This window comes from Poecile atricapillus, chromosome 11 (genome assembly GCF_030490865.1).
Source record: "Poecile atricapillus isolate bPoeAtr1 chromosome 11, bPoeAtr1.hap1, whole genome shotgun sequence".
Lineage (NCBI taxonomy): Eukaryota > Metazoa > Chordata > Aves > Passeriformes > Paridae > Poecile > Poecile atricapillus.
The window spans coordinates 9,751,062-9,776,277 of NC_081259.1; the positions used below are offsets into that span (position 1 = coordinate 9,751,062).

The 25,216-nt window shown below is 40.9% G+C and overlaps 2 protein-coding genes and 1 long non-coding RNA gene across 3 annotated transcripts; all 3 read left to right on the forward strand.

Moving 5' to 3' along the window:
* Positions 1–328: 328 nt before the first annotated feature.
* On the forward strand, positions 329–13,682 carry BTBD1 (BTB domain containing 1). The gene is made up of 8 exons (XM_058846863.1): positions 329–796; positions 5,609–5,765; positions 6,008–6,113; positions 7,521–7,718; positions 7,989–8,181; positions 8,719–8,806; positions 11,521–11,667; positions 12,549–13,682. The coding sequence occupies exons 1-8, from the start codon at positions 402–404 to the stop codon at positions 12,705–12,707; spliced, it is 1,443 nt and encodes a 480-aa protein (XP_058702846.1). The 5' UTR covers positions 329–401; the 3' UTR covers positions 12,708–13,682.
* Positions 13,683–14,285: 603 nt separating this feature from the next.
* Positions 14,286–17,052, forward strand: C11H15orf40 (chromosome 11 C15orf40 homolog). Its single transcript, XM_058847275.1, has 4 exons — positions 14,286–14,444; positions 14,525–14,651; positions 15,407–15,534; positions 16,406–17,052. The coding sequence occupies exons 1-4, from the start codon at positions 14,373–14,375 to the stop codon at positions 16,496–16,498; spliced, it is 420 nt and encodes a 139-aa protein (XP_058703258.1). The 5' UTR covers positions 14,286–14,372; the 3' UTR covers positions 16,499–17,052.
* A 1,196-nt stretch (positions 17,053–18,248) lies between these two features.
* Positions 18,249–23,015, forward strand: LOC131583178 (uncharacterized). The gene is made up of 3 exons (XR_009278465.1): positions 18,249–18,324; positions 20,535–20,654; positions 22,890–23,015. It is a non-coding gene; the product is annotated as an uncharacterized LOC131583178 (long non-coding RNA).
* Positions 23,016–25,216: the final 2,201 nt, after the last annotated feature.

A 25,216-nucleotide genomic window follows, 5' to 3' on the forward strand; every position in this document is an offset into this window, starting at 1 on the left:
GCACTTCATATTCCTAAGCACGATCGATGCAATTTATTCGCTGCCAGGGTAGCGTTATCAGCTCCGCGCCTGCCGCGGCGCTCTGTGCCCTGCCCGTCCGCGTGTTCCCTCTCCGCGGCTCTGGCAGCGCATTCCCTGTGCACGGCCGGTCCCAGACGCCTTGACTGGCGAGAGGCACGGTCCCGAGGTACATCCCGGGCCCATCCCGGGGACACCCCGGGCCCATCCCGGGCACATCCCGGGGCCCATCCCGGGCCCGTCCCGGCTCAGGCGGGGCGGCGGCTCCGGCGGGGCCTGCGCGGGCAGCGGCGCGTGCGCGAGGCGGGGGCGGGCCCCGCGGTGACGCGGGCGGTGCTGACGGAGCGCGCGGCGCGGCCCGGCCCGGCGCGGCCCCGAGGGCGATGGCGGCCGCGGGGGGCGGCCCGGGGGCGCCCGCGGAGACACCGCCCGCCACCGTCGCGGGCGTCGCCGCCGCCGAGGCCGGCGCGGTGTTGCAGCGGGAGCCGCTGTACAACTGGCAGGCCACCAAGGGCTCGCTGCGGGAGCGCTTCGCCTTCCTCTTCTCCAACGAGCTCCTCAGCGACGTGCACTTCGTGGTGGGCAAGGGCAGCGCCCGCGGCGGCGGCGGCGGGGCGGCGCCCCCCGGGCCCGGCCAGCAGCGCATCCCCGCCCACCGGTTCGTGCTGGCGGCCGGCAGCGCCGTGTTCGACGCGATGTTCAACGGCGGCATGGCCACCACCTCGGCCGAGATCGAGCTGCCCGACGTGGAGCCCGCCGCCTTCCTGGCGCTCCTCAGGTCAGCGCGGGGCGGGGGCGGCCGCGCACGGAGGGGGCTCCGCGCCGCGGCCCCGCTTGGCCGCCCGTGCCTTTTCCTCGCTCCGCGGCCCCTCCCGGCGCCTGTCCCCACAGAGCCCGGCCTGTCCCTACTGCCCGTCCCTGGAGGGACATGCACGGAAGGCGCGGAAATACCTTGTGGGCTCCACGCAAGGTCACACCGCCCCTCCAACGTGTTTTGGTCCCTTCTCGCTCTTTACCCTGCACTGTTTTCCCAAGAGAAGTGCCCTAATTCCATGGCAGCTGACTGTCCGTTTAGGGGAGCACTCGGTGGGTGTCTGGTTGGGCTCTTGGATTCAGTGTTTTGGTTTGTTAAAGTAAAATGATGGGAATTAGTGGGCCCCCTTGGTATGGCAACTATCCAGCCATCTTCTAATGGTAACTACGTAGAGATAGAGGCTGTTGTACCAAGCTTTTAGTTTCATTTGATACTTACTTTGAAATTTGATACTTACTTTGAAGTCTTAGTCATCTTCCTGTTCACTTTTCTTTGTCAGCGATGATAATAAGTTGTTATATCTTTTTGCCATTATGACAGCCATTGTAATCATACTTGGGCAGAGAGGGAACATGCAGCAGAAGGCAGCAACCAGCTGATTTTTAGTCACAGAACTTCCTGAGTATGAGACTGGGAACACAGTGATAGCAAAAAGGATCTAAAGTGTGTTAGTGATCTCTAATTTGGGCAGAATAGGAGCCGCTAGTCTGCATGCTCACAAAACTGATGAGTTTACCTATAATTTCTCTTCACTCAGTGTAGTGGCAAATAAAATTTATGGTGTTCATAGAAACAATTACTAATAGTTTATTTGTACCTCGGGCTGTGATGTGGTAATACAACTAAACTGCATAACTTTAAGGTTTTTATCAAAGAAACCACTCTGCTAGGCAAAAAATATAAACTATAAAATATATAAAACAGTTCTCTGTAATGAATATTAGGGTGAAAAGTAATACTGTCTGAAAATAAATATGTAGTGTCTCAAAGATTTTTGTAATAGGAATAACTCCAAAGTCTTGGCAACTTTCTTCTTTTGCTGAGGCCTAGGAGATAGGAAAAATTAGAAAGGTCACCTGGTCCTTAGGTAGTCACAGGCACAGGAGTTAAAGCAAGTGATGTGCACAAAACCCAACAGACCCCCATGCAGAAGCAATGTCCTTCTGTTGCTGTTGGCATTCTTTGTGGATTTTTTTGTGCAGAGGAGCGAGAGGTAGTGGGAAGTATCTTTCAAGCAAATTGGTTTCAAAGGTTAAAAGTAAACGACAGTGCACATGTATGTGTTTGGCTATATATATGTGGCAAAAAACGCTGGACGGTAGAAAGTGGATATAATAAGGGAAGTTTGGGTAAAAACAGAAACACAGAAATGGAGATTTCTAAGAGATTTCTAAGTAAAGATAAGAAGGATGGTATTTGAACACTGTGGAAGTGAATGAAGAGATGTTAGAAGCAAACAAAAGCATCTTGTGTTGGTAGGGCTGCCAGTGCGTAATGGCCAGGGGACTTGCGTCAGTAAACTGATTGTGCTTGTGTCTTGTCAGAACATCACCACACTGGTGGACTGCTGAAACCTCTCAGGTGTGCTGTCTATGCCAGCTCTTTAGGACATTCTTCCACGCTATGTATATTTCTTTGAATTTGTATTGAAATAAATATACATTGCAATATGTATAATGAAGGGAGAACTTCTGTAATACATGCCAGTAATAGACTTTTTCCATGCTGGGAACAACGTGGGGTCTTTTCTTGACTGAAAGGGGCAGAAATGATACCTTGTACTGTTGGCCTCTTTTGTCTATCATTAGTAAATCACTCAGATAATGATAGTTACCTTTCATAGGGCATTTCTTTAATGTTTGTAAATACCAGTTTGGCTAGAAATTAAGTCAGTATCTTTGAATACACATAACAAATGAGCATCAAGTAAAGGAAATGTTTAAGTAATGCAAAACTTTCTAGGCATAATTTACTAATTATTTAATGTTCCTCAGCTTATTTCCATTTTATTTACTCATGTAGTTTGTTAAGTCATGTCTGCAGTTTATGTGTTTCATGCAGATCTACTGACAAATGCTACTTGTAAATTAAAGGGAAATTTTTTTTATAAGAAAAATGAAGTAGTTTGACAGATAAATCCTTAAGAGCTGAAATAGTATCAAAGTCACAAGATTTGAATCTATTTCCCAATGAAACAACTGTTTCTAACTGCAAATTGAATAGCAATGATCAAGAAAATTCAAGTTGTCTCACTAGGGTTCTGCTTTACAGTTTCTTTTTGCTGATTTTACTAAGTTTGTTATTTTTAATTTTCATTCATATTTTACAACAAGCTAACTTGTCCTTTGATCACAGAATAAAGGAAAGTGATGATATGGCACAAGTTAGCAGTCTGTCTTCCAAAAATCTTTTCAGAAAATTTTGGCAAGCAGTAAATAAAGGGGTAATCATGACTAACTTGAAAAAAAGATTCCTCTGTGCTTTTATAATGGTGAAAACATTTCAGCTACTGAGAGGATGCTCACACAAGGGTAACCTGAGAGTAAAGAAAAGTAGCATAAAATGTATGACAGGCTTATATAGAGTGAATGATTGATTGGTCACTTGGAAAAATTGTTTGTTCTTGTCACTAAAAATGTTCTTCCACTATGCACTTACACCCCCAGCTTCCCGTTCCCTCATCCTGGATGCAAATGAAATTAGGTTGTTTCTGTCTCAAAGGGAAAGAGAGAGAGAAGAAGGCAAGGGGGAAGGAGAAGTGATTGTCAGTCCCACTGAGTTAAGTGGAGGAGGCACAGTGGTGAAACACAAAGCTGTGCTAGTTCAGGCGTGCCACAGAGGGGAGAGTTAACACAGACACAACTCGTGGCACGTACGAGCAGGGGATTTTTAGAGGCAAGACACACCTAGGACTGCACCCTGTTTCTTTGGAAGGTACAGCAGAAAGTAAAACACAAGGCAGATGATCCCCTCTGGTGTGTTGCTTCATTGGATTCACTTAAGCAATAAAACCAAAATCATGTTCCAAAACCAATTTGGGATTTGGGTTTTTTTGGTTAGGTAAAAGGCATACTGTAGTTTGTATGGCAGTATTGCTTTTTTTTACAGCCTGATAATCAACTTTCACGTGATTTGGACTTTAAGTTCCTATAAAGTCATACCACAAAAGTTATGGCATTTTAAACTGATTATTTTAAATATTAGAACCAAAAAGTAAATGTACTGTTTTAGTGCTTTAATGAAGAAAACTTGTCAATTTAGTATGCAAAAGTGCACCTGTGAAATATTTGTTTGTTAAAAGTAGATTTGTCAAGAGTTCTGACAAACAAGTCAGCCCATCATTTTCATTAACAGGTAATAATAGTTCATAGCTTTCATAAATCAGTTCTAATTGAACTGTGTGAAACTTAAAAAAAAAAAAAAGGTAGCATTTAATTAAATTAATTCTTCCTAAACATTGTTTAATTTAAATCCAGTTTAAAAAAAATAGTCTAGAGCATCTTTCACATCTCCAAAGTGATGTGTAAGCTGGCTGAATAGACTGGAGTCTCCTAATGGTAAATATGTACCTGTGTTGTGGCAGCAAATTTAATGCTGAACACTATTTAGTTGTGTGTTCACAGCTACTGAGCATTAGAGTTTTCTGGGAATATAAGAAATATAAACAGTGACATTTCAGTTGAAACTTTAATTCTGGGTTTATATTACTTCAATTTCTCCATGTTGCAAAGAAGTTTAAAGAGTGTTATTTTCACAAGTTTCTCTTGTTAGATACAAACTGATTTCTACATTTAAAAACCCTTCTAAACACACCTGTCTCTGTGTGTCATTCATTTTCAGGATGTTCTGAACAACAAATACTAAGAAATATAATGGAAAGACTTGGTTTTCATTGTGGAATTCTTTCATTCGCTAGTGTGCCCTGATATATTATGTTTAATGACGAATGTATGTTGGGGACAAATGTACTTTTGTAAATCATACACTTGATTGTTATATGAAGGGCTGATGAAATTTTGCTAAAATTATCTTAAATGTCACCTGTAAGAAAAGTTATTTTTAAAAAGTTGTATTTTCCATACACAACCTTAAAATAAATCTTACCTTGTCTAGTCTCAAATAACAACTGCTCAGGAAACAGGATTTTTTCCTGGTATTGGTGGAGGTTCCTATCTTGTGGTTCACAGCTGATGCTAAAATCTCAACCAATCCTCTTGCCTCAAGCAGTGGAGACAACAAGAGTGACAGGAATAGAAGAGTCAAGGTCATCTGCTAGAATGTACTCCCTTTTCTCTCTGAATACTACAGAGGGGTAACTTTGACATAAGATGTTCTCACAGTCTAAGTCCTTGACACTATTGCCTTATGGAGGGTGAAGCCAGTGTGCACTGTCAGTAAATTAATTTCAGGAACATTGCCATAGAGGATTGTGCATTGATATTTTCCTGATAAACTCAGAGCATGCATTCATAGGTTAAGTAATTCTGCAGCTCAGCTGTTGTTTACAGTTGGGGAGCTATGTATAACTAGTACAGCCAGATCAGTCCTAGGGAGTAATACATATTTAAAACAAATGTATACCATTTGGTTATCATAATAGTCTTTCTTGAACCTTTTAACTTAGCTTCTTTATTTATAAAAAAGCTATGAGGTCAACTGTTGCACTGTTCACAGTGCAAATCTTTGGCCTGTTTTCTAAATGCAAAGAGACTGTTGTGTTTGGCTGCTCCTCTAAAGATATGTTTTTATGATCTGTATTTGTGTATTGATTTATAGGTTTCTTTACTCAGATGAAGTTCAGATTGGTCCAGAAACAGTCATGACTACTTTATACACTGCTAAAAAGTATGCAGTCCCTGCCCTGGAAGCGCATTGTGTGGATTTCCTAACAAAGCATCTCCGAGCAGATAATGCCTTTATGCTGCTTACTCAAGTAGGTAAATTTAAGCTTAGTTTTGATTTACTAGGAGAATTTCTAATTGGAGGGAAATTACTAATTCTCCTTAGTTATGTACTCCTTTGAGATTTCAAGTGCTCTTTAAGGTATAAAAACAAAAAGTACTTAAACAAATTAACTGATTTTAATTTATATCTATACTAGAGGTAAAATGCTTGCTTTTTAAGGTTAGCAGTTTGTCAGCTTTATGCTTAAGATGTATTTTTTTATCTTTCCAGGCTCGTTTGTTTGATGAACCTCAGCTTGCTAGTCTTTGTCTCGACACAATAGACAAAAGCACAATGGATGCAATAAGTGCAGAAGGCTTTACAGATATCGACATAGGTAAGTCACTCTTTGTGTCCTAAGCATGAAATGACAGTACCCCAGGATAGTTCCTTCCTCCAGCTGAGTGTGCAGAGTCCCAAGCAATTCTTCCCTTCTTGGCCATCCAGCCCTGCAGTGCTTTCCTTTGAGTTTCACTCCTGAGCTGGGTTCCACTGCACTGTGTCCCCATTTGGGTAGTGGTGGTGTCCCAGGGCTCACACTGTGGTGACACCAAGCTTCATTGCCAAAGCTTTCACTTGCTGAGGGTTGTGCCACATCCCTGAGGCATCTATACCTGCTTTTCATGTGCAACAGGAATCACACTGTTCTGTTGCCACGTGGTGATTATCTATTCAAAGTTGTACAGATCAGGTGCAATAAATGAAATCTGCTTTGAAAAACGGATGCATAAACTGCTGGTTTCACTGTTTAATCTTCTGTCAAAAGCTAGCAGTTGTAAATTTACTTACTCAATTTCATTGCTACTATATGTATCTAAGGTTTTACTCCAATTCAGCTAGATTGTGGGAAAAAATCAGACTGGAGGAAGGTGTTTAACTGCATAAAGAAGTTTTAAATCCGTTGTTAACTCATGTTCAGTAGGATTTGTACTTAGACTGTGAATGCTGTTTAGTCTTGGTATGTCTCAATCTGTTTTGACTTTCTAATATGCTATTTTCTTTAACTGCACACATGCCTTACTTAAATTGAAGGCAGCTTAAAATTCCCAAAGACAGAAGATTCAGAATATAAAAACCCATTAATTTTTTGACTTGTATTCTGTGATAATTTGTGCATACCTGTTATTCAAAGAAGGCCAGAAGGAGTAATAAATACAGGATAAGTTGCTTTAAAATGTACCTTGCCTCAGATCTTGTGTTTCACCTTCAGGCTATGTGGATAGCGAATATATCAGGGCTTAAGATGACTTTCTTGTATCTTTAAACTGGTTTTTGTGTACCACTGCTGCTTGTGGCTATAGCTGACCCAGATGGGCAGGTGGCTGCCCAGATGAGAATATGACACTGTCATCGTGAGTAACTTGGGTTTTTAGTGTCATCATGAGTAACTTGGGTTTTTAGTAGTGTGCATTCACTGGTCATTTTCAATTTAGATCTTGCCCTAGCAATGGGAATTCTTCAGGATATTTGTTATCACTACGGAGATTAGTTACACTCTTAGGAAACAAAAAGAAAGCTCATATCCTGCCTTCATAGCAGGAAATTTGAAATCTCTGTGTCATTGAAAGATTACTTTTTATGTAGGATAAATTATATGTAATATGTACACACATATAGCATATAATAAGACAAAGCTAATAGTTTTGTTATGAATATTCTTAGTGTGTAATTTGTATTTTAAGCTTACATAATGTAGCACTGCTACTGGCAACTGATCTAAAGCTGCTAACATTTTTTTCTTTAGACACATTATGTGCAGTTCTAGAAAGGGACACTCTCAGTATTCGAGAAAGTAGACTCTTTGGAGCTGTTGTTCGCTGGGCAGAAGCAGAATGTCAAAGACAACAACTGCCGGTGACATTCGGGAACAAACAAAAAGTCCTTGGAAGAGCTCTTTCCTTAATCCGTTTTCCATTAATGACTATTGAAGAGTTTGCAGCAGGTGAGTGTTGGAGTTCTTTGTCTTACTGTTAGACCATCTCTCAGTGCTGTATAACTGTGTTTAGATGCTTAACACTCAATTCTGTCATTAATATTTTAATAATAAGAGTTGTGATGCACACATGAAAGCAAAACATTCTGCAGATTATGCTCTGGCCATTGGAAAATACTATTGTTGTCTTTGGTTTGTGAGTATTTGTGGTTTATACACAGCAACTGGAATAATGCTTCAAATCATTTTAGAAGTTTTACAAGTTTTATGTTTTCACAGGCCCTGCTCAATCTGGAATCTTGTCGGATAGGGAAGTAGTAAATCTCTTTCTGCACTTTACTGTCAATCCTAAACCTAAAGTAGATTATATTGACCGACCAAGGTGTTGCCTTAGAGGAAAAGAATGCAGCATTAACAGGTTCCAGCAGGTGGAGAGTCGCTGGGGCTACAGTGGAACAAGCGACCGGATTAGGTAGGACTTCAGAAACTATTTGAAGGAGAGACAGAAAGACGTGGGGAGAAAGGGAACAAATCATTCAACTTTGACTTTTTGGTATCAGATACCATAGCAAACACGCTAGCTCTGTTGCACACATTTGATCTTTTCCATTTTTTTAATAACTTGGGTTATTGCACACATAAAATACAAACAAGAATGAGGTTTAGGAGGACTAAATGGGTGCATTCTAGAATGATTGAGTGTTATATGTGTATTTCTTTATGAAATGCCAAGTCTTGATATCTTTTTATTTTGGAGATAGTGAAAAGAATCTGGTTATGTTTTGTTTAGTAATACTAAATATCTTGAGGAATTAGCAAAACTTTAACCTATAAAGCTGGCAAAGCATTTTTCGTAGTATTGAAATCTAAATAAAAAATGCTATTTTAAAAAATATGCAATGCCATTCTCAATTTACTTCCCTACTCTTCAGTGGGAGTTTTTTTCCTACTTGAAATAAGGTAACACACTCACCACAGTTGTTTGAATTCCTTTCTTGTGTCTTACCAGGTTCACAGTTAACAGAAGAATTTCCATAGTGGGATTTGGATTATATGGATCTATACATGGACCCACAGATTATCAAGTTAATATACAGGTACAGCATATTCAGTTTAAATAGGCTTGTACACTTGTAGGAAATTGCAAAAGGAAGCTGCACTTGTAGCATTAGCAAAAGATTTGATCTATATTTGGGAGGGAGCAATTGATAGGCCAGGAGTCTAAACTGTGTTTTGTCATAAGTGGGTGATCAGGCAAAAGAAGGACACCATGGAACTCTGCTCCCTTTCTCTTGTATTCTCCTGTCCTTCGATCATTTTCAGTGTAGGTGTTTCCCAACATCCAGCTTTTTCTCCCTTTTCTCAAGCCTTTCCTAATATGAAATATGTACTGATACTGTACTTGTGTATGTTATGTCTTTTAGTAGCCTGCATGCCTCTTAAAAAGATTTGATTTTTGTAATTGTTCCTTTTAGTTTCTTTTGAACAAGCTTCTTCACTTTCCTCTTTTTGAAATTTAGCACAGCTGTGGGGGATTTGCTTTTGTTGTTCATGTGGGAGTGTTGTCTCTAAGTATATTATGGACACTGTTACATAGTGTTTCCATTATGAAATTTTGAATCTGATCCTGCTCATCACTCAGTACCAAATCAAGGGTTGCGTTTCTTCCTGCTGAGCAATTGGTTAGCAGGCTCATGAAGTGGCCAGTGATAGCATCTAAAAATGTCCCCCTGCTTCGTATCCTGATGTGACCCTTGCCTGGTCCCAGCAGGTAATTGAAGACGCCACTAAAATGGTATTTCCTGCTCTTGTAGCCTGTTAGATCCTTTAGCATGTTGTGGTCAGGATTGTCTTCTAGTAGTATTGATCCAGCACTATATTTTTCTCCCCCTTTTTGAGTGTGGAATTTCAATCTATTTGAATTCTCTTCTTTGAATTTCATGTAGAGATCAATTTGTTTTGATTCTAAGCTTTCTAACAAGATATTAGGATTCCATGACTGGCACAGTTTTACCCTGTGCTGAGCATTTCATAACCTGGTACTATCATATCACATTGATTTACTAGGTGCATGAGAAATTTTGTGAAATAGTCTGAGAGTTCATATAGGGGAAGAAATTCTATTGTCCCTATCTTTCTAGATTTCTAATATGTGCAGGAATTGCTGTTTCAATTCATTAGTGGACATTCTGTTTAAATGACAAGTTCTCTTCTGCTTCCTATTTGATGATTGTTATCTGACTACTCTGTACTTAGGGATGGGGATTTTGTGTCTGTCTCCTAAGGAAAAAATGTTGTGCCTTTCCTCTTAATGATGTTCCAAACAGAATATATCTGAAATGACATTTTGAAGAAATTTGGCATTCCTCTCTTTGAAGTGTCTTTAGTTTGTGTTTGTCAAACCATACATCCATGTAAATAAGTGTCATAGTGCACTAGACAGGATCTTTAAAACAAAAGAGTTGATCTTGGGAACCTAGCAGCTACATACCTGGGGATTTTTATTTCACATTTTTGAACCTCTCAGCTGAATTCTTGTTAGCAGATGCAAGCATTTGGTGTGTTCCCTCAGGATGTTTGCTGGATTTATTTAATCTGGAAAGAATTTAGATTTTTTTCAATGCAAACCAGTGCATATTAAGTGGGAATGATTGGAAGATTCATTTGAAAAAGATACGATTCAAAATGAAAGGCTAAATAAACCTTTATGGTTCATATTAAGGCCATCCATCTTATCTAGGTTCTCTTTATCCTGGAAGGATCCCTAATAACTGATGAGTCTGAGACTTTCTTGTCACAGTGTTTTCAGACAGTTATATAAGTCTTGTGCCTCTAGCTTTCTTCTTGTCTCTGCAGCAGTATTGTCAGAGCTTCAGAGAGTTAAACATTTAAAACTTGCCATAAAACAGTGATAATGTATACTGCAAATACATCTGTTATGTGAAAAGGGCTTAACTCTTCAGCATTTTAATTGTTAATATTTCTGTTTATTGTGGGTGGGGAAAAAATCGAGTACACTTTGCCTAGAATAAAGCTTCATCTCATGCATGGGTAATACTAAAAAGTATATGGCAAGTTAACAAAAAAAATATGAAAACTAATAGGATTCTTCTTAGTGCAGTAATCACAAGAAGTGCTCTGCTATAGAGCTCTGATATCCAACTTCTGCAAGAGGTATTGGGCAGCATGGATCAGGATTGCAATCCAAAATGGGAAGCAATCTGCTATTACTACATTGGAACTAGTGATTCTTACTTGCCAGTGAAATTGAAGGCAAAATAAATACTGTGTCATCTGAATAGAATTTTTATAATGAATCAAGAGTAGAAATAAATTGTGTAAGACATAACAGCACAAGTTCTTGTTTTGTTTTATGAAGGTGTCACTGGCTGCCTACATTATCTGTAAAAACTTGTTTTCTAAACTGGCCACAGGCAGCAAATGAGATTCCCTCATGCGGGCTGTGAATGTGCACAGAGATCAGCAAATCTAAGAGCAGGATTACACGTTGTTTATGAAGGTTAGAAGTGAAGGCCTGAGAGCTATTCCCCATCTCCCAAGCACAGACTTTAGCCTGGCTGGAGCAGTGCCCACAGCCCGTGTAGAAGTCGAGAGCCATCGTTCAGAGCTGCTGCGTCAGCTCCAGCAGTATCAGGAAATCACAGCTCCTTTCCAGCTGAGATTGCACTGTCCTTGCAGTTAGGCTGGGTGGGGTAGGCAAGTGTTTGCTTGTAACCTTCTCATGTGCATACAATCAGAACCTTTCTCACGCTTGTAAACATTAAAATACAATGTTCATGCTTTTGTCCAGATAATTGATTATGAGAAGAATCAGACGCTGGGACAGAACGACACTGGATTTAGCTGTGACGGAACAGCCAGTACCTTCAGAGTTATGTTCAAAGAGCCCATAGAGATCCTGCCCACCGTGTGCTACACAGCTTGTGCAACTTTGAAAGTAAGAATGTCTAGCAGTGCAGAAGAAAGTGTTACTTTGATGCAAGAGTTATTCTTTCATCCATCTTCTGATGGGAAAGTGTCTTCTAGATCTTGAATTTATTTTAAGTTTAGGGCTAAAGAAGGATCTAGTTAAAATTCCACTGTAATTTGTAAGGCTCTTATATCTCTTCTGTGCCACAGCATGGAATTCATAACTTGATCCTTTGTGCCTTCCCACTTTTTTTGTTGATGTAAGAGTTAGAATGAATTCTAATGGAACTCTCACTGGTTCTGTGGGGGATAAAAAGCACTATCCAGAAAAGGTAATCTGGCAGTTCCCTATCAAAATTTAAGTTTGATTTATTTTATCAAGGATATTCTAACCGATAGCTAAATGTAGAAGACAGCTTTTTTTTTCATCTCTTTTTATATACTAGTGCTGAAATATAGGCAAGAATTACTTGTTCTCAGAAAGTCTCCCCAGAGTGTTGTGGACAAATGTATTTCTCAAAAAAAAATTTAATATTCATCTAAATAAAATTCCCACTACAGAAATCAGAATGTGGTGAGTTGGAAAAAATACTGCACATTAAAAGCAGCTGAGGCAGGGAACTATAAGAATACAGACAACCTGTGTCATAAGGAGAAATTCTAAAAAGTATTCATTACTAGTTGGATAAAATCAACTGGTGTAAATCTGCTGTCAGAGAAATACAATTTTGTTATTTAGACATAGGGCTCTTGCTTCTGTTGCCTGTGATTTTTGTATATAATTTATATGATGTGGGCACACAGATTTTATACTTCTGAAATAGCCCAAGTCAGTTGTGTTTGACCATCAGCAATTTTTGGGTCTTGCTCACTTCCATTCTGTTGCTAATCTCTTGTGATGTTTTTCAGGGTCCTGATTCCCATTATGGAACAAAAGGTTTGAAGAAAGTGATCCACGAATCTCCTACTGCTAGCAAAACATGCTTTGTCTTTTATAGTTCACCAGGTAACAACAACGGTACATCAATAGAAGATGGACAGATACCAGAAATAATATTTTATACTTAGTTTCACATGATGATGTGGAATATGTTGTTGTCTCAGTGGACTTCAGGTCACTATTGGCAGCAGTTGAAAAATTCTGTTAAATTACTTTAATGTGTAAAAACAAAACTAATTTGTTTGAGGGGTACCAGAAAAGCTATTTTTTTTTCTGCATCGTTATTGGTAGATTGTAATTTAGCTTTTCCTCTAAACAAAATGTAAAGTGGAATAAGTACTCTGTATATTGAACAGTTTGTTTTAAGTAGTACCTTGTGGTTAATTACTTTGTGTTTTCTCCCCTTTGTTTCTCATGTAGTAAAATTCATTTTTTGAACTGGAAAATCCTTATTTGTTATGAACAACTTGTGTATGTTTTCTCCAATCTGTCCTTAAAAGACAGTAAAGCTGCTGCTATAGTCCCATCTTGCACTTCTTTCCAAAATGACCTTGGATTGACCTTATGGACATGGATTGCTACTGTATTTTTTTTTTTTTAAGTACATCAGCAAAGCTGCATTCATATTGCCATCATCTTGACTTTTTCCAAGAGCCGTGGAGAATGAATGGACTTTGCACTGCAGAGAACATCTGCAGCTGCAGTGAAGAAATAAATACCAAGTCAAATTCAGCAACAAACAGATCTTTCCAGAATCTCTCTTAATGCAGAAGGGCTGTTTTGGAATATAGAAACGGTTATGCAAATAGCCACTGTATATACATATGTGCCTATAAAAAATGTATAATGTGAAAATGAGAATATGAGCCTTGTAATGATGTTATTTTATCACTGGATATTCTAGTACTAAAAAATTAGTATAAACCCAAGTATTATTGGTGTGCAACGAGTTTTACAGATTGCATACAATAATTTGATGCAATTGCTGTATGTATATAGTATTCAGCAGTATGTACTGTGTAGTAAGAGAATGGCTTCGTGTACAAAGACCTGTACCTCCCCCACGTTATACTAAAGTAATAATTTGAAAATGCAAGAGAAAACATTATAACATTTCCTTTCTTAAGGGGGAAAAGGGGGAGGTCACGCAGGTTTGGGGTGTCCAAAGGCCGTGTGTAGAACAAGTGTCTTTCAAAGGGCCAGCTCTGTGCACACACTGCCAGCGCGCTCCTGTCGCTGGCCGCGGCGCCGTTCCGAGCCAGGGATGGGCACAGGGCCCGGCCCTGCGGGGGGAGCCGCTGCGGGCACAGGGCCGGGCCGTGAGGGGAGAACCGCTGCGGCCACAGGGGCCGGGCCGTGAGGGGGGAACCGCTGCGGGCACAGGGCCGGGCCGTGCGGGGAGAACCGCTGCGGGCACAGGGGCCGGCCGTGAGGGGAGAACCGCTGCGGGCACAGGGCCGGGCCGTGCGGGAGGAACCGCTGCGGGCACAGGGCCGGGCCGTGCGGGGGGAACCGCTGCGGGCACAGGGCCCGGCCGTGAGGGGGGAACCGCTGCGGGCAAGGGGCCGGCCCGGCCGTGCGGGGAGAACCGCTGCGGGCACAGGGCCCGGCCGTGCGGGGGGAACCGCTGCGGGCACAGGGCCCGGCCGTGCGGGAGCAGCGGCTGCGGGCACAGGACCGGGCCCGGCCGTGCGGGAGCAGCCGCTGCGGGCACAGGACCGTGCCCGGCCGTGCGGAGCGCGCAGGCGCCTCGGGGCGGGCTCGGCGCGGTTGCCGGAAGAGCCGCCCCGGCTATGCCGAGCCTCACCGGGTTCCTGCGGGGGCGGGCGGCGCTGGTGCGGAGCGGCCGGGCCATGCCGGGGAAGGTGCGGGCAGGGCCAGGAGAGAGAAGGGGCGGCGGGGGCCGGTGGTGCCCGCGGTGACCTCGCCCGTTCCTCTGTTTCAGGGAAAAGCAGCCGCCAAGGGCCCCGCGGAGCCGGGCGCCGCCGCGGGACCGGTGGTGGCGGCGGGCGGCGGCTCCGTGAGGGTGGCGGTGCGCGCCAAGCCCGGCGCCCGCTGCAGCGCCGTCACAGGTGGGTCTGTGCCCAGGGCACCCCGAGGCACAGGGGCGGAGGGAGGGAACGCACAAAATCCCACCCGGAAACTAAAGCGGGGAGTTGGGCTCTCCGGGAGTAGCTCGTTCGCACCCCCCTGTATAGCGCTGGGTGGCGCGGTGAGCACGGGGTAAATCCCGATCCTAAATCCTTCAGTTTGGCATCTGTGGTTTCGTGCAGGCCGTTTGTGCCTCAAGGGTCTGTGCTGTTTTATTAGAGCCGTAAAAGTTGGATCCAATAAAACGTGTTCTCCGTCTGCATTCCTGGGCTTGCGGCCGCACGCACCGGGACTCTCACTGCTCTCCCCGCTGTGGCGGTGTCCCGGCCCCTCGGGAGCACGGGGAGTTCACTGACAGCCAGCTCGCTGGGCAGACTGCTTTAACAGGCGGCTTTTCCGGGGGTACCCTGATTTCAATCGTGTTACGTGGTGCCAAGCACCACCTGCACGAGAACGGGCAGCTCAGAGCGGTGCCCCCATTGTGAGAAGGCTGATAACTGATGACTGCACCCTGCTACAGCACGAAGGCTTCACTGCTGGTATTGTCTAGAGTTTATACTTGATTCTACTGGCCAAGGGAATTTATGAAATGTCAAAATGCCATCACCTGCTAATCTATAAATTTACTTGGTTTTAAATTAAAATGCTTTTGAAAGCCTAAACATTCATTTTTAAGAAACTATGACTAGATGTTTTGAATATTTTGAGCATAAAATTCTCCAACGATTTGTTATAGATGTGACAGCTGAGGCAGTAGGAGTAGCTATTGCTGCACCTCCATCAGAAGGGGAGGCAAATGCAGAGCTGTGTCGCTACCTCTCTAAGGTGCTCGAAGTGAAGAAGAGTGATGTTATCTTAGAGAAGGTACTTCCTTTTTTCCTTTCAGTTTTGCCCTATTGCAGTTGAAATTCAAGATTTTGAAACTTACACATTGAATACAGGGACCTACGCCAAGTTCAATCTGAAACACACTTTGAAAAGTTTCGTTGAGTTAGTGGAATGATTCATTGAGAACAAACCTAGTGTAGGAAGAACGAGGGCTGATCTTAAGATCTTTTAATCAGAGGAGTTATCCTGACAATGTTTTGCAAATCTCTGTAGTTCATGTTTTCTGTGTTCTTCAAAGATTCTCTTCGTTTCATGTCAAATGAGTTCACAGAATTTGTGTTCTGCTGAGAATGTGCATTTTATTAGTAACTTTTCACTTTTTTAAAAAATACATTCTGTATTTGAATCAAAAGATTCTGACTTTTAAGTGTCACACATAAACAAGTGTATGTAAGCGCTTGGGTTGTAGCTGGGCCTCAAGAGTTTCTCTGTATTAGAATTTACCTGTCTTGACTTTGGTGAGTGGAAACTCTTTGTTTTATTCATTGCACTGAATAAATAATTTGTTTTATTAATTAATTATAATTGAAGTCAGTCTTTCCACACATTTCCATTTATAGTTTATGAGCATAAGAGCACAATGAAAATTGGTGTATTTCGTTTTTATCTGTTGGTTTAATGGAGTAGTTGTAGAAGTCTTTAAGAGTAGTGGTAAAGGATAAGATGACCAATGAGTTGAGCACTGTGTTGTGAAAAGGTAGACACAGAAAGATGTGAATCTTGTTTTTCCTGAATCATGGGCAAACTGCTTAATTTGTTTATCAGTATTTTATAAATAGAACTGTTTTCTTACCTTAAAGGCTGATTTTCTGAAAGATAGGTTTTTCCTGTGTTTGTCTTAAACCAGGGGGGTAAATCACGTGACAAAGTGGTGAAGATTTTGGTATCAGCGACACCAGATGAGATTTTAAAAAAACTGAAAGAAGAGGCTTCCAGTTGACCTAAAACAAGAGCAAGAAATAGGAAAAAGAATCTTGGTATATGGACTGGTATTCTATCTTACTAAATGTAGTGCTGTTGAGAATGTGGGTAATGACTACAGGAAGACACTTCTTCCCCTCCCCTCTAAGTGAAGCAAACGTTGGTTAACAAAGTGAGAGGCTTGGAGTGACGCCTTCCATGTGGGAAGGGGTACCAAAGGAGAAATCTGGATGGCAGAGACATAAAGGAGACTGATCTCTCTGGTATCTCGCAGCAGGTTCTGTGTGCAGCTTTTCACTGTGGGCACTTACAGAGATCTAAAATAAATGTCTTTGAAGCCAGTGTGCTGTTGTTGATCACACAGACAAGCTGAAAGTAGAATCACCTGAACAACTGAAAGAAAACCAGAAGTTTTCAGTATGAAAAACCAGTGCAGAACCTGGTCATTGCACACGTGGGGTCACTTTGTAATAGTCGGTAAATAGTTTCCTTAAAAGTAGAGATATGTTCATATATATCTTTGAAAATTGTATGTCACCTGTAACGACTGTTTTTAATAAAAGAGACAAAAAGTATTATCAAACTTTGTTTTGTGTTTATATTTTTAACATTAAAAAAAAAGCCAGAAAAAAGAGAAGTTGTTTCCTAGAAGTCTCTTCATAGAATGCTACTTTCAAACAGCCTTTTTTTATAATTTTTCTTTGGTCTGAAAATGAGTAGGAGTGTGACCCCTAGAGAGCTGAGCAGAGTCATTTGTAGAACAGAACAAGAAGTCTGAAACAAAATTGGCAGCTATACTCCAGTTTCAGGGCTGATGAGAAAAAGGCTGAACTTCTCTATTTATCATGCTTCAGAGGTCAGAGTAAGATTTAACTGACATTTCCCAAAAATGTGTGTGATACCACACATGTTTCTGGTAGGAGTTTGTTTTTTCCTTCTGCATCACTGCTGGTGTCTGAAATTGTCCTGTATTTGTTCTATGGCTGTCATGGTAAAAAGAAAGTAATGGCTAAAGGAAAAAAGATAAACTATTCTGAAGGTTTGCTTAAGGTTTGTCATACATTCTCCTGGAGAACAATGTTATGAATGCATAAGCATTTATGCAGATGCATTTCCACATTGATGCAGTACAGGCTTCATTGCTCATAATTTGGGTTTTTCATGGGCAAAAATATTTTGCTTTAGGGAACTCTCAGTGTCCTGTTATCCTAAATATTGCAATAGCTGCTTTTGGAGTTAGAGAACTGATGTTTGTCAAGATGACAGTTCCTTCAAGGTGACTCATTTTAAAGATGTTATGAAAAATGTTAGTTTCTGGAGAAATAAGTCTAAATTCTGAATTCTGTTTGTTTAATGGTTTGCACCTGAGCCCCTTATTTTCTCAGGCATTCGAGCAACCATACATTGCCTCTTTCCTTACTTATCTTCTCAGCCTCCAAAGGCTGATTTTGTTTTACTCTTCCATCAGTTTTGGTTCACCCCTCCCTGCTGTTAGGTCTGCTCTTGCCCAGTAGAGGGGTGCCGTGTCTTGCAGAAAAATTAAGGCAGAGCAAACCAAAACAAAGTGTTTGTGGTTTGTCTTTGGGAGTTTTTCCTTTTACTCCCTCAACTTCTTATCATAAATAGAAAACAGCAAAAAAAAGACTGAGGAATTCTGTATTTATAAATTACATTTAGAATTGGATGCTGCAACAGCCATTATAAATTTTTTTTGAAAGCTTATATACTCCGTTGAATTAATGTATTTCATTACACTTTCCTGTGACTTCAGACACTGACTGAGGGAGGAGCTGTGTGGACAGATACAGTCTCTCAAGTACAGGATGATACATACAGAATGGTTGTGTAAGTAACACTGGGGTGTTACCGTATAGAATCATAGAATCATATCTGACAGTCTCTTATGTCAATGTTTTTTGTGCTGTCTTCCAATTATATCCCTAATACCTTGGTTGTGGATTTATGTAACCTGGTAAAGGGCCTGGGAGGGAGGAACTGCTGGTCCATTGTATATCAAAAGAGGTAGAGAGGAGCTAAGAAACTTGTGTGACCAAACAGTGCCAAAACTGTGATTTAGGCCTAGCTCCTGCAAGTTTTGCATTGAAATCCTAGCCTGTCAACTGTTTATTCATGAATGTAGTAAAGTGTCTTTCATTCTATTGAAAAAATTATGGTAGCAAATATCCCTTACTCCAGCAGAGTATGTTTTAATAGAGCAGAGCTTTGTGATATTGTAAGAAGCTTCTTCCAAGAATTACAAAGCACTTTACAAATCCCTGCTCAAAATAAATTCTTATTTCTGGACCAATTTAAAAACATCGTGGTGCCAGTGGCTGCATAACTTTTACCTGTTGGTACCTGCTTTATCCATGTGCATTAAGCTACATGATTACTCAACTATTGAAATCAAACACTGTCCTCTTTCCCTAATGCATGGTCTGACCAATTCCAGTAAAATTCATCTAATGGTGATTTAATGTCTGACTGCTTGCAGACCTGTGCTGTCAGTGCAATTTTTAAGTAAAATTAAGTTAAACATTAGCAAAATAGAGGTTATCTGAATAAATTTTATGCCAGTCTTACAGCATAGAAGAGTCACAGTCTTTCATCCACTCAGTTATTTTCTAAAATACAGCTTTGAAAGTCTGTTTCATTGTAGTAGTGTAATATGCTAATTAAGGATATTTAATTATACCCTCTGAAACTGCCTCTTTGCTCTTTTTCTTTCAATCCACTCCATTTATCATCTGCAGCACATTCCTTTCTCCCCTTTTAGTCCCAAGTGTTTCTAAATCCTCATTTCTTCGGATATCATCAGTCTAAATAATCCTGGATAATTGACAACTTTGTCAATAACTGGCAGCAGCAATTTAGGAGAAAGCACAGTTTAATATCTTCCTGTTTCCAGGAAGATAAATACACCTGATCTTCCTGCTCAGTACTTCACATCTCATTCTCGTTCCCACTCTCATAATGTTTATTTGCATGTGTAAAACTTGAACCAGACGAGTTTTTAATACTTTTTCTCTGCATTACTTCTACTTACTGTATTCCCCTCTTAATGTTTTAACCTTTATCCTGGGAGGATGATTCATTGTCATTTTTGACAGGTTTAAAAATGGGCTTCTCTGTCTCCTTTGGGGAGCACAGTGCTTTATCCTCCTGTAAAACCTGTCCTGGTTGTTACTCTCTAAGAAGGGGCTGCACTTGAGGCAAAGTGCTTTTAATACAACTGAGGCACAATAAAAAAAAGCTGCTGAAGAAATGAAATGCTTGCCTGAAAGGAGGAGTCTGGTACTTCTCTGAGATATTGGGAATTTGTTTCTTTCTGGTCCCTTAGGTATTGGCTTCTCAAGTAATTGTTACTGAGCTGTGACAAATTTTCTTTCATCTATAAATGCTGCATTTATTTGTTCTTCCAAGAGCTGGGGAAGTTAGAGTGATGATTTTTCCACTGTGCCATCTTACTACAGCCTGAGGGTGAGTTTTTGGAATATTGTTTAAATAACATTCTGAGTTTCCATATCTGAAGTATGGCAGGTGAAAAGGGAAATATATTGAGTATCAGTTCAGCAGTTGGTCACTATAGAAACGTGCTGTAAAGAGAGCAGTTAGCCATGGATCCAAGGAAAAAAGAGCAAACAACAGAGGGTCAAAGCCTCAGATAAAGCTGCTCAGATAAAGCAGTTGTCTGCCTTAAGAGAATAACCAGGGTTACTACAATTCTGGGGTGATTGTCATTAAGTTGTTTTTTTCTAATACCTCATAGGTGTGCAGTGCATGTGGGAAGGGCTGCAGCAATGCTGTTCCTTTGGCCAGCTTTTGTTGCTGTAATGCTTTGCAAACCAGGATGCACTGAGGCATAATTTATAACAAATTTCAAAGCTCTCAAAATGTCTTAGTACACACTTTGTGCCCAGCTGTGTGACAGCACATTGCCAAGTTGAATTTCATGAAACAAGCTATTTGTGTGGAACCTTTTTTTTCCACCAGTGCTACTTTCCATAGCTTGTCTTAAAATCTCTGAAGTTTTTTGCTTCCTTTCTGCTGTTTAGGAGGTCTGTGGGGTTACATTTGATGGAAGTATCAGCACACATGGTCAGCCCCAGCACCTTCCTACCACATCTGGGTGCTTTCACTGCCTCCCACCTTCAGTTCTGCTGCTGCTGTTGCAGGTAAGTGCCCTTCAGCTGGACCAGGCTCTCTGGGGTTGTTTCTGCTCTCTATTTGACACATCAGCATTGTTGCTGATGCTTATCTCCTTAGATGCCACCACATTTTCTGTTCTTTGTGCCTGACAACCCTTAGAGATGCATTTATTAAGGAAGGAGGGAAAAGACTTTGTGATACAGTCTTTGTAATCAGAGGGCAAACCTGTCCCTTCCAGTGAGGCCCTATGGCAGCTCTTTGCAGCCTCCTGGCATTTGCCCTTTAATGAAATGTCTCCTTTTGTCTCCAGTCAATCTGACAGCAATCAGCCAGCATGTATGTGAGGTCATGTTCCTGCTATGAGGAGAAGATTGCTGGTACCTACTCAGATACACTTCTGAACAGGCAATTTTCTTCAGTTTCTTAACTGCCTTTTTACAATGGAAGTGCAAACTGTTACTAATAAACCTGATAGGTTTATGGGTTTTGAGGAGATTTTTCCTTTTTGTTCGAAAAACTTGATTAAGCTAATCACTGACTGAATATAAATGCTAATACATAGAGAGAACCAGCCAGGCAAATTGCACTTGGCTAATTTCACTTAATGAGAATGTCTGATTCTGTTCAGTCACTTCCTCCCAGAGTTAGGGTTCAGCTGCTAAAGCAGACCCAGGAGCTTTTTGTTAAATATTTTTAAAAGATGATCAGCTTATAATAATGTTCTCAAAGTCTATGACTTCTGTTTGCTGTGATTGCTGTGACATATCAACTAGAATAATTTTTTTCCTTTATGTAATATCATACCAGACAATATTTCTGGCAGGAGATAAATGCAAAAATAGAACATCTGAAAACATGAATTTGACAATAGCTGTTGTTAAGTTGTGGATGTAAGGCAAGGCCTGTCTTTCAGTAGTCAAGTGCCTGTGTGTATAAAAGCAGGGAAGGTGTAAGATATAATTAAATACTACGTTCAATAGTCTGAAGAGTATATAAATCCTAAATACACAAAAACAAGTAAAGTGACCCTGTCAGAGGAAATGTTGCTATACATTTTATGCACTTAAAAAAAGGAATGAGTAATACCAGAGCTTGCCATAAGCTGTTCTGCCAGCTTTATGGGACCACCTTTGCAAATCTAAATTTGAAAGGGTTTTTTTCACTGATCTTGCTGTAAGGTAGGCCTCCACATAGAAAACCTTTGGATTCTCAGCTGCATATAATTCCTGCTCACTACAGTGAACCAGCTTGGTCTGTTGACCTGGGGAGGAATTCAGTGAAGTGCTCCCGGTTTTACACACTTGGGCTTCCAAACTTAATAAGCAAATCCGGTTAGCTCATTTTCAGGACTTAGCGATCTTCAGGCTGGGTTTTAGGCTTTGCCCTGTGATTATCCAATGCTACCTTGATCAGACCATCTGAAGAAACAGACCTTATTTGTTTTATATATTTATATATTTATATATATGTATTTATGTATTTGTTTATGTAACAGGTTAACTTCTCAAATCAAAAAATAAAGAAAATAAAACATGATGGGGAGGCATGGAATAATTTTGTTGAAGGGTAATTTATTTGGCTAGGAGCAATTTTACTGGGTTTATGGGCTTTGCATGCTTGTCCTGCATGTCCTTCTAAACTCTGCTGGGAGGGAAGATATACAGAATAGAGGATGTGATAGACTCTTGATATTTTATAGCACCTCCTCTGCTGTTTAGCACTCAAGTGAGAATGGGGAAAAAAACCTGTCCGGTTTTCAAAGAGTGTAAATCTAATAATTTGCAATATAAGTTTCACAGTTATTTCTTACTGGCAATCTGTGAATCTAGGTGGTAGAAGGATATTACCTATGGCCCTCTTAGTGTGACTCCTGAGTCCTGCCAATCTGAAATTCTCAAACAGGAATGATTCTTCTTCTAAAATGATAGGTTCATGTGAGGGCCATTGATGTGAAATATAAAAAGAGCATCTATTGATGAGTTTGTTGTTGAGAGTTGTGCGGGTTAAAATACAAATTCAGATGAAAAAGTTGATGAACTGCTCATAGTTCATCTATTCTACCTTCCCATCTTAGGTAAATTGATTCTACAAAGGCAGCTACATCTTGCCAATATTTTTTTGTGTTGGTGGTTGAACTGTTACCCCTCGCAGCAAGGCAGGCCTAACACTTTGTAATTGCTGTGAGAGTCTGGACAGCTGCAGCTCTTGGCTCTTGTCTTACCTGCAGAGCTTTGTCCAGAGTGTTGTGCAATCTCCCACAGGTTCACCTGAGGCTGAATTGGCAGTCCTGGGAGCCCAGCCTGCAGCTTTTGCACCGGGAGGAGCTGCTGCCAGAAATGCTCAGTCAGGTTAGTGGATATGGTGAGCTGGCTCTGCCGGGGAAGAGAACTCTGGACTGTATTAAAAAATGTTTCAAAATATGAGACATGCTCTTCTGTGTCAGAAAAGGAAGTGTTAAGATGCTAATAAAAGATGAATTTTAACTTGGAAAAATTCATGGCCATCATTGGCACCTTTCACCTTGGAATTTCATACCTAGCCTCTCTGCTGCATGGATTGTCACTGCTGGAAAATGTGCAAATACCAAAAGAGGATGACACTTCACAGTTTAAGTGAAATCACTTGAGAATGGTTAAATCAGGTTTTCTGATTAACTGACTCACTTGATAGTGTAGTGCATGAGACTGCAAACACTTATTTTCCTTTGCTCTGCTGTCTGTGAACAGCATCGAGCAGAAGAGACACCCGTCTGTCTTCCAGATTATATGCTTTCTCCACAAAGGAGCCTTTGGTCTACTGCTACATGCTTGTTCAGTTTTAGAGGATAAATACAGCCCACAGTTTTAGAGGATAAATAAATCTGTGACTTCTTAGTTGCAGCAAAAAAGTATGACTGGAGGCAGGTTTGGCAACAGAGAATAAGCTATCGAGGCTGTCGCAAATGTTGGATTGGCAGCAGAGGAGATAACTATATTTAAGGGTTTTAGAGAAGAGCTTGTCCTAAACAATAAGGTTTCAGCCAATTGTAGAGAGTAGGACTGCTGATTATCCCATATGTCATATGTGTCCATTTTCATCAAGGAACGAATCTTTTGAAAAGAAAAATGTCAGCATTCTAAAGTAAGAAAATAAGAGTATATAAACAAGGTATAGCAACCTCTGTGTTTTGCCCCTATTCTCCAGTCTTTTCTGTTTATAATAACCTACAAATTCTCATTCTAGATTAGGTGGGGGTTCTTGGAGATGCACATTCCTCTGTTCCTTTGGTAAAGCTCAAAATCTCTTGTTGCCCCTGTAATACAAATAATAATATGAGCATAATCAAGGTTGTATTTGTTTTGTGATTATTCTGAACACTGGAGAATAACAGTAATTATAATACCATTAAATAGTAATGGAAAAAGATTTAAGAGTGAGACTCCTGGAATGAGATGAAAATCTTACTCAGTTTTCTTCAGCACTGCATTGCATTCCTCTCTTTTATGGCAAAAAGAGGAACCTAAACTGATTTCTGGAATGGTAGGGATCAAAAGTGCCATGTAAGAGACAAAATTGTGTGGGGAAAACTTAGGAGAAATTAATTCAGTTACAATAATTCTTTTCCTGTAATTTTGGCAGTGCAGTAGTGGTCAGAGACAACTGCATTTAGAGCTCAGAAACAGGAATATAAGTGTGAAGAAAACAACTCTTCCATATACCTCTGTACCTCTCACCATGCAATCTGATTGCTTTATGAATCCACGCAGCCGGTGTTTTCTCGGAGTGTGTGGATGTGAAAGCAGTATGTGATATGGCTCTGTGACCCAGATCTTTGCACCATGAAACAATACTCATTCCCTATGATTTGTACAAGGCACTGTAAGGTGGTATTTATCTCCAGTCTTCCTTCATAATGTGTTCATAGTGTAAAGTTCCTGTCACATGCTTGAAACTTTGTGTAATCCAAGGGATAAGGACACTGTCCATCTGGAAGCCAGTAATAGAATTTTGTGGTAACTCTTATTGGCAATATCCCTTAGGGCCAGAGGTGTCTGTGTGGGTTCTGTACTTTGCATTTAGGATAGACCAGCTCCAAGGAGCCTTGCAGCAGCTGTGAGGCCATTGCCTTGCCCTTGCTTTGGGATGGGTATGTTCCAGGGAAAAACAGATTTCTTTTGTGCAGTTTAGTCTGCCTGCTTTGTCGTGTGTCAGCCACAGTGTGTACATTGGGCCCTGATTATACAGTGTCGCTGTGGCTGTTGCAGTGTTGACAGTGATCATTTGTGAGGGAGAGATGATATACATGACCCTGATTAATGATCCTCTTAACACACAGTGCTTCCAGTCCAAACTGGAAGACAGCATCCAAGGAGGAGGACAGGCTATGCATGATAAATACCTCTTCCACTGCACAGTCAGAGTAGGCTCATCACAAATGTGAGAAATGGAACCTCATTTTCCTTGATCTTTTCAATTTCTTGTTAGTACCTTTCACAGAGGAAATAATGTTCGTTGTCAAAATCATTATTATTTAAAGCCATATAAATTTGAAAACTCTTAGAAAGTTACAAATGTGAATTAAAATACCCATGTTAGTTGTTTCTTCAGT